Source organism: Ruditapes philippinarum, unplaced genomic scaffold (assembly GCF_026571515.1).
Source record: "Ruditapes philippinarum isolate M1 unplaced genomic scaffold, ASM2657151v2 ctg1882_1_1_1_1, whole genome shotgun sequence".
NCBI classification, from domain to species: domain Eukaryota; kingdom Metazoa; phylum Mollusca; class Bivalvia; order Venerida; family Veneridae; genus Ruditapes; species Ruditapes philippinarum.
The window spans coordinates 1-9,796 of record NW_026865725.1 but is presented as its reverse complement, the minus strand read 5'-3'; the positions used below and the strand labels follow the sequence as shown (position 1 = coordinate 9,796).

General features: G+C 34.4%; 1 protein-coding gene across 1 annotated transcript; it reads left to right on the top strand.

Moving 5' to 3' along the window:
• Nucleotides 1-73: 73 nt before the first annotated feature.
• Nucleotides 74-9,694, top strand: LOC132730116 (7SK snRNA methylphosphate capping enzyme-like; the record flags this gene model as incomplete). The annotated part of the gene is given in 7 exon segments (XM_060715972.1): nt 74-592; nt 594-845; nt 909-946; nt 948-1,536; nt 1,957-2,175; nt 2,765-2,891; nt 9,143-9,694. Coding segments are annotated over 7 exon segments (2,092 nt in total), but the record flags the coding sequence as incomplete, so codon positions are not given.
• Between the last annotated feature and the right edge of the window lie 102 nt (nt 9,695-9,796).

Below are 9,796 nucleotides of genomic sequence, written 5' to 3'. Positions count from 1 at the left end.
TTAAAGACAGCTCTGAATGTTGGTATCAATGGTATATTGAAGTGTACAGCGTGGATTTTTTTATCATCAAGCTGACCGAGTTTTTGTTGTTCTTGGGACAGCGCTAGGTGGCGCTAACCGGAAATTGAAAATGTAAACAAACGCATGTGCTACGATCAGTACGTTTTTGACAGTTGAAGTTGTAATATTTCTAATCAAAATCGTGTATTGGTTTTTGACAGATAAACTTGCGATATTTCTGAAATAAATCGTGTATGGTATGGTTTATAAGTAAAAAATGAGTGTCCAAGTAAAGACACCAACTAAAACTAGATTTGATTGTCAGGCAGAAATTCAGTGTGGTGAAAAAAGTTTTTCATCACCTGAAAGTTTCAGGAAATCCAAAGATGACTTGAGTATTAAAAACGACACTAAATTTTCCCAACCATGGGGTAGGAAAAGGAGGTATAGCCAGAGTTTTCGTAGAGACGAAGGTATTGCTCGTAGGAAAAGACTTAGGTCCACTCCGACAGGACCACTTCCAAACCGATTTCTTAATGGAGGAAGCATAGATGATCCTTTAAATTTGAATGGCTTGATTCATCAGAACTGGGGAAAGAGTTAAATTCAGTCACACCACACAATCATCCCCATTACCAACACCTATTAGAAGGCAATCTGTAGAAGTCAGAATTCCATTCAATATCACTGATCCATTAAACCTGAATGATAGCGATGAAGAGGCCGATTTGGAAAAGAAATTGAAAAAAAAGAAGCAGCGAAATCGCCATAAAAAGAAAGAAGATGCCTTAATTTTCAGTCCTCCTAAACATATAAATAAAGACAAGAATCTCATGGAAGCTTCTTAAAATTGACATTGAACCAGAAAAAGCTATTCAGAACCATTGGGTTTCAAAGAATTCCCTAAGCCAAGACCAGTTTGTGACAAGATTGTGTCCCCCGTTATTTCCTCCAAATTCTCCAAAGTGCAAGAAAAGGCGGAGAACAGACAGTGGTGGAAAACCAGACCCATCGCCATCATTACAAAGATCTCTTCCCATTTCATCTACCAGTCCAACAATTAAATCAGAAAAAAAGACAATTCCAAAACGCTTTAAGCAACCAAAACCATCACAGACAAAAACCAGTATGTCAGTGCAAAAAAGTGAGAAAATTCCTGCTAAGTTCATATATGGCAATTACAACAGATATTACGGTTATCGCACCCCATCTATGATAGATAAACGTTTAGAGTGTATGAAAAAGGAATGGTTTGAAGGTAAAAGTGTTCTTGATATAGGTTGCAATGTTGGGAATTTAACATTATCATTAGCAAAGGATTATCATCCGTCAAAAATTGTTGGAATAGATATTGATCCCAAGTTGATAACTGTTGCCAGAAAAAACATCAGACTTTTCCTGTCATCAAATGTAACCGATACATCAAAGTTTCCGATCTCCAATGTTCTAAACTATGGTCCAATTACTGCACCACCTGTGTCTAAAATGGAATCCAGTAAGCACAGAAATTTCCCTCACAATGTGTTATTTATGCAGGTAAGTTTTAAAAAAAAAAACTTTGAATAAAAACTGATTATATTAACTTTATTTTAGTATGAATCATTTTTTGTGTGTGTTCATCATATCATAAATAAATTTCAATAATTGTTTAATTATTATGGCTGATCTCCCAAATAATTTCTGGTTCAAAAATAATTTGGATTTATAGAAGAAAATAAAAAATTGCTCAAATTATTTACTAATTGTGAATTTTCAATTTTGTACGGGAGAAAAAATAATGTCTGTAAATATTATAAATTTATGGATGCCTTTTATTTGTAGCTACATGTATATTGAATGCCTGAATTTGTTTTTTTTTTTTTTTTACTTGATTGTTATCTTTTTAATTTGCGATTTTACAAAAAACACCAGATACTGCACATTTTATTTATTATGATTATGTGTTTTATCTTTCAGGGAAACTTTGTTCTTGAGTCCGATGAGCTGCTGGAACTTCAGAAAGAAGATTATGATGTCATCTTGGCAATGAGCGTGACAAAATGGATCCATTTTAATTGGGGCGATGATGGTCTTAAACGTTTCTTCAAGAGAGTGTTCAAGCAGCTAAAACCAGGCGGAAGATTTATACTCGAGCCACAACCATGGTCGTCATACAAGAAAAAGAAGAAGCTAACAGTATGAGTTTTTAAATTCTTTTAATAGATTGTAATTTGATATGTTTATTTTACCATATTTGGGGCCAGTTTTGCGTCCTACAAGAAGGCATCCTCTACCTGTATTTAAAGACTGATAAAAATCACATGATATTACTAAGACATGGCAGGAATGGTAATTTGATAATTTATTTAATAACAAATGACTTTTGTGAGCAACACTTGAAATCTTTTGTAGTACAAATGTACATTACACTACAGGTGGCATTTAATTAAGTTCTGGTTCTTCAGTCTTGTGCCCCTCATCCAACAGATAGTTTCTTTATTGAAGTTCAATCATTAATGTTTGAAAGCTGGCTAGAAGATGAGTGGTTTTACTTCTTTACAGCTTTTGCTTGTGCCTGTAATAGTTAAGTGCTTATAAGGGGTTATCCTCCAGTGGGTGACATCCACTTTAAGGCTTAATTTGCACATATTGATCTAAATAATGTTGACTGAACATCCGGCACTTCAAAAAAATAACAATTATGTCAACATGTTTAATTCATTGCTCTGTAGTTAGTTCAAAAGCTGATATTTATTCATGATATTGTTTTACAATTTTACTTTAGGATGAGATTTTTGAGAATTTCCAGAACATCCACCTGCGTCCAGACCAGTTTACAGACTACTTACTGTCGAAAGAGATTGGGTTTTCTACTTGTAACACTGTCGACGTACCATTTAATGCTTCAAAAGGTTTTTCTTCAATAATTTGCAAGATTTTATATAGATTGTTAAGCTATATGCATATATACTTATACATTTAATTTTTATGGTAAAGATCTTATATAAATATATAAAATTTAAGAAAATTGAATCTTAAAGGGTTTTCATTCCATAGATAATAAAAAAATTATACATATTAAACAAGTCTAAGAAAGTGTTTCAGAGTTTAACTATTGCAATCTTTGCAACTTTTCTGTGACAGTTTAATGGTAGTCTATTGGAATTGACAACTCCTTCTAGGTTCTGTTTAGCTTGACTTATCTGGAGAAAAACATTTAAGCTTTTGCTACAGTCATGCTGTCAGTTGCCAACTAGAATCTTTAACATTGCCCATTATTTTTATGCCCCCACCATATAATGGCTGGGGCATATAGTGTTACCCTGTTCCGTCATTCCATCATTCTGTCATTCCGTCATCATCAGTTTTCGTTCATAATCTTAGTAAGGGTTGCACACATTCAACTCAAATTTTGCATATGGATATATCATGAGAAAATACAGGTCAAGTTCGATGATTTTTGGCAGAGTTATGCCCCTTTTACTTTGAAAATAATATGAAATTTTCAGTTTCCGTTCATTATCTCCCCAACGGTATACTACATTCAACTCAAACTTCACATATGGATAGGTCATAAAAAAATACAGGTCAGGATAGGTCATAAAAAAATACAGGTCAAGGTTGAATTTGGTCATGGTTTGATGATTTTGGAAGAATTATGCCCCTTTTACTTTGAAAATAATATGAAATTTTCAGTTTCCATTCATTATCTCCCCAACGGTATTACACATTCAACTTAAACTTACCATATGGATATGTCATGAGAAAATACAGGTCAAGTTTGAATTTGGTCATGGTTCGATGATTTTTGGCAGAGTTATGCCCCTTTTACTTTGAAAATAATATGAAATTTTCAGTTCTGTTAATTATCTCCCCAACGGTATTACACATTCAACTAAAACTTGACATATGGAGACTTCAAAGGAATAACCAGGTCAAGTTCAAATTTGGTCATGGTTCAATGATTTTTAGCAGAGTTATGCCCCTTTTACTTTGAAAATAATATGAAATTTTCAGTTTCTGTTCATTATCTTCCCAACGGTATTACACATTCAACTCAAACTTGACATATGGATACCTCAAAGGAATGAGCAGGTCAAGTTCAAATTTGGTCATGGTTCAATGATTTTTGGCAGAGTTATGCCCCTTTAACTTTGAAATAATATGAAATTTTCAGTTTCTGTTCATTATCTCCCAAACAGTGTAACATATTCTACTCAATTTGACATATGGATATGTCAAAGGAATGCATAGGTCAAGTTCGAATTTGGTCATGGTTCGATGATTTTTGGCAGAGTTATGTCCCTTTCACTTTGAAAATAATATGAAATTTTCAGTTTCCATTCATTATCTCCTCTAGGGTATTACACATTCGACTCAAATTTGAGATATGGATACGTCAAAGAACTTTGTATAAAAATGGTTTGTGTTAACATTGAATAGTTTTAAAGGCTTTGAACTTAAAATAGAAAAAAATAATTTGTGCAAACAAATTTGAAACTAAATATTATAACATCTGAAATTTTGGTTGCATGCGGGGGCGTCCGTGGCGTGACAACACATTTCTAGTTTATTTCTGAATGATTTTCTTCATACTGGGACACAACAACACGATTGTCTGGCCATGAAGTAAACCAGACTGAACTTGTCCATGACACACAAATGACATTGTCGTCCAGGTCAAATGAATTTTTCTTGATTTTTAGCTCGATGAAGTATATGGAGAGCTGTCCTACTCGGGTTCGCGTCCAGATTTCAGATTAAAGTTTTGGCGCAGTAAAATATTTTTCACTCTAACTTTTTCATTTCATAAGGTATCAACCTCAAACTTCAAATATATGTTCCTTATCATCAACCACATCTTATGTGACAAGGTTCATATCTCTAGCAGTAGCACCAATATTATCAGATTTATTCCCATTGAACTTGGAATTTTCCTTAAAAAATATCATTTCTTACTGTTACTTCTTTATTTCTTAAGGGATCAACTTCACACTTCAAATATATGTTCCTTATCATCAACCACATGTTATGTGACAAGGTTCATATCTCTAGCACCAATATTTTCAGATTTATCTCCCATTGAACTTAGAATTTTCCTTAAAAAATAACATTTTTTACTGTTACTTCTTTATTTCTTAAGGTATCAACTTCATACTTCAAATATATGTTCTTTATCATCAACCACATGTTATGTGACTAGGTTCATAACTCTGGCACCAATATTGCAAGAATTATCACCCCATAAACTTAGATTTTTTCACTTGAAAAATGTTATTTTTTTACTATAACTTCTTTGGTTTTAAAGTTATCAACCTCAAACTTCAAATACTTATTCCTAATCATCAATTACACATTATGTGATAAGGTTCTTAACTCTTGAAACAATATTTTCAGATTTATCTCTCTTTGAACATAGGATTTTCTTTAAGAAATATTATAACTTCTTTACTTTTTAAGGTATCTACTTCAAACTTCAAATATATATTTCTTATCATTACACACATGTTGTGTGACAAGGTTCATAACTTTAGCATGGCTGTTTCCAGAATTATTCCCCCTTGAACTTGGAATTTATGTTAACAAATGTTATTTTTTTACTATAACATGATGCATAAATATACATAATTGTTTTTTATTTCATAGTTTTTTAGCTCACCTGTCACTTTGTGACAGGGTGAGCTTTTGAGATTGCTTTTCGTCTGGCGTCCATCGTCCGTCTGTCCGTCGTCCATAAACTTTTACTTTAAATGACATCTCCTCATAAACCATTAAGCCAATTTCATCCAAACTTCACAGGAATGTTCTTTTGGTGGTCACCTTTGAAAAGTGTTCAAAGAATTTAATGCCATGCAGAACTCTGGTTGCCATGGCAACCAAAAGAAAAAACTTTAAATATCTTCTTCTAAAAAATTTGAAGAGCTAGAGCTTAGATATTTGGCATGAAACATCTTCTAGTGAGTGTCTACCAAGTTTGTTCAAATAAATTCCCTGGGGTCAAAATTGGCCCCACCCCAGGGGGTCATTGATTTTCCCTATATGTAAATAGAAAAAACTTAAAAAATCTTCTTTTAAAGAACCAAAAGAGCTAGAGCTAAGATATTTAGCATGAAACATCTTCTAATGAGTGTCTACCAAGTGTGTTCAAATAAAAGCCTTGGGGTCAAAATTGGCCCCTCCCCAGGGTGTCATTGATTTTCCCTATATGGCTATAGTAAAAACTTAAAAATCTTCTTTTAAAGAACTCAAAAAGCTAGAGCTAAAATATATGTGTATATCTAAGCAAAAACTTAAAAAATCTCCAAAAAAAAGCTAAATAGCTAGAGTAAAGATATTAAGCATGAAACATCTTCTAGTGAGTGTCTACAAAGTTTGTTCAAATAAAAGCTCTGTGGTCAAAAGCTCTGTGGCCCCGCCCCGGGGGTCATTGATTTTCCATATATGTGTATAGCAAAAACTTAAATATCTTCTTTGAAAAAACCCAAATAGCTAGAGTTTAGATATTAAGCATGAAACATGTTCTAGAAAGTGTCTACAAAGTTTGTTAAAAAAAAAAAACCCTGGGGTCAAAATTGGCCCCGCCCCAGGGGTGTCATTGTTTTAACTATATGTGTATGGTAAAAACTTAAAAATCTTCTTTTAAAAAACCCAATTAGCTACAGCTTAGATGTTTAGCATGAAACATCTTATGGGTGTCTACCAAGTTTGTTCAAATAAAAGCCCTTGGGTTGAAATTGGCCCTGCCGGGGGTGGGGGAGGGGGCAGATCATTGTTTTTCATTATATGTCTGTAGTAAAAACTTAACATCATGAAACATTTTCTTATGGGTGTCTTCCAAGTTTGTTCAAATAAAAGCCCTGGGGTTTAAACTGACCCCGCTTTGGGGGCCTATATACAGGTGAGCGACCTCAGGGCCATCATGGCCCTCTTGTTTACTTTGGAATAAACCAATTAAAATTGATAAAATTCATGAATACAGGCAATGATTAAGATATTTTGTAAGACAATATGGTCATTTCGATTAAACGGTTAAAAATATCGTAAACGTTTACGAATGAAAATCGAAACGGATCCGTTTAAACGTGTTACCGTGGGGGCCTTAGTGATAGCATTTCGTCTGGCAACTGTCCATAAACTTTTACTTTAAAAGACATCTCCTCATAAACCACTAAGCCAATTTCATCCAAATTTCACAGGAATGTTCCTTTGGTGGTCGCCTGTAAAAATTGTTTAAGATTTTAATTCCATACAGAACTCTGGTAACCATGGCAACCGAAAGAAAAAAACGTTAAAAATCTTCTTTTAAAAAAAAACAGAAGTGCTTAGATATTTGGCATGAAACATCTTCTAGTAAGTGTTTACCGAGTTTGTTCAAGTAAAAGCCCTGGTTTCAAAATTGGCGCCGCCCTAGGGCATCATTGATTTTCTTTATATGTACACATCTTTTGGAACTGTTTGTTTCCATAAGCAATAGCAATCAGTAATGTTTTTAGACATGCACTATTTCAGATACAATTATGAAGTTTGTGTTATCAGTTTAAGAGTTAGATTTTATATCTGCTTTTGTTTATAGTTTACTGAATTACTTGTTATGTTCCTTGTCAATGAGAGGTTTTATATTCAGGTGATGCAATTTGAATGAAACTTTAAAGGATTGATCTGTAGCTAAAACCCTTGCGCATATTTGTCAAGTTTTCTTGAGTTGATTTTTGGCTGAGTTATGGCCCTTGAATAAATACATACAACTTCGCTAAATCTGTGAATTTGTCTGTCTTTCACAAAACTTGTCGGGACTACTCCTCAGAAACTACTGGTGCAATTCCATCCAAACTTTACAGGAATTATCATTACCAAGTCTAGGTGTGCAAATTGTCAGCATTTTCCTGTTTCATGGTCTGTATGCTACCTGAAGGCTGAGCATATAGTCGCCACTTTGTCCGTCCGTCCACTTTTCTTGTCCAGGACAACAAGCGGTATCAACATGAAAATTTGTAGGTAGATAGATCTCAATGGGTAGATGTGCAGTGCACAAGAACCATAACTCTGTCTTGCCTAATTTTGGAGTTATTGCCCTTTGTTAATTTTTAAACTTTGTCCGGGACATAAGTCTAAAACTATAAGAGATATCAACATGAAATTTTGAAGGTAGATAGATCCCATTGGGAAGATATGCAGTGCACAAGAACCGTAACTCTGCCTTGCCTATTTTTGGAGTAATTGCCCTTTGTTCATTTTTATACTTTGAGCTTTCTCTTAAAATATAAGAGATATCAACATGAAACTTTGCAGGTAGATAGAACTCATAAGGTTGAAGTGCAGTGCAAACAAAAAACAATTTCAAATTGACCTTGACTCATAAAAAACCTTTACCTTAAAAGTCAAATTATTGTCATTTAATTGTTTTGCAAAATTTGGCTATAACTTTGTAAGTAAGGAATGGATTGTCTTCATACATAGGCACAGCAATCCTTGGACACAAGACTTTTAAGAATATTTTAATGAACTTGACCTTAAATCGGGTTAATTTGACCTTGACACTTTATAGAGGTTTACTAGTTTACCAGGCAATGCCAAAAATCTAAAATCTGGGCATTGTAGTTTTTGAGAGAAAAACTTAAATTTTATATATAAGTCTTTATAAACTAAATTAATTTCAGTTGGTAACATGAATTATTCATTGATTTTTTCATAGTCAAATGTGAAATTGAACACAATGCTAAGTTCTAGTTATTTTTACTGTTCACTGACCATTTACACCTGGATGGGCATATTGTTATTGTCTCTTTAACAAAATTAATGGTGGGGCGTCCGTGGCCGAGTGGTTAAGGTCGTTGACTGACTTCTAACAACTTGCCCCTCACCGCTGTGGGTTCGAATCCAAACAGGGACTTTGAATTCTTTCATGTGAGGAAGCTATCCAGCTAGCTTACGGAACGTCGGTGGTTCTACTCAGGTGCCCGTTATATTTTAATTTCGATTCATATAATGAAATTACTCATTGGTATGTCTGAATGAATCCTCAAAGTTAACATACTTTGCCCTTGATATAATCTTTAGGGGATAATGAAAACTGTATTTTAAGAGCAGGTATTTTATTCTGCTGAAAATAAACTAGCTTAGTATGCTATTTACATAATTAACATGTGTGACATACTCATTTCAGGCTTCCGTCGTCCTATCATTGTATTCACCAAGTCGGACACCGTTCAAAACAGTCCCTGGTCGGAAGTAGGAAATGCCACACCATTGAGAAGTAACCATCCAGCAGTATTCGGGAGTCATTTAAGCCAGATCTCAGAGGACAGTTGCTGTTCGTGTTCGTCCGTCTCGCATCAGTCTGTAGCAAGTGATGTAAATGACGTTGCTGCTGCGTCCCAGCAATCTGCAGCCAGTGATAACATTGAAAAGGGCGTGTCGTTTCAGGAATCTTTAGTGCCGGAAAATGTTATTCAACCTTTGTTGACAGAAGAATCGTCAGATTTCACTGGCGACGGTTCTGTCAAACCGTTTTCTGCACAACATTTGTTTGATGGAAATTGCTCAAGGTCAACAGATGTAGTGATTCCCTCAGATGGAAACGCAGGTTTGAAATCTGGGTCAGAAGATGAACCTTGTAAGGAGGTAGTGTTAAAAGTCGGCAAAGAAAGTACCAACACTTCATTGGATCAGGATATGTCGGAAAGTCAAATGAGGCTGAAGGGCCCCGAAGACATTGGTGCTAGCTATCAAAATCAGGGGAAAAATTGGGGGCTCCAGGGAAAAAAAGAAAAAAATTCATTATAATGGCACTAATGATTTGAAAAAAAAAAAAGGGAAA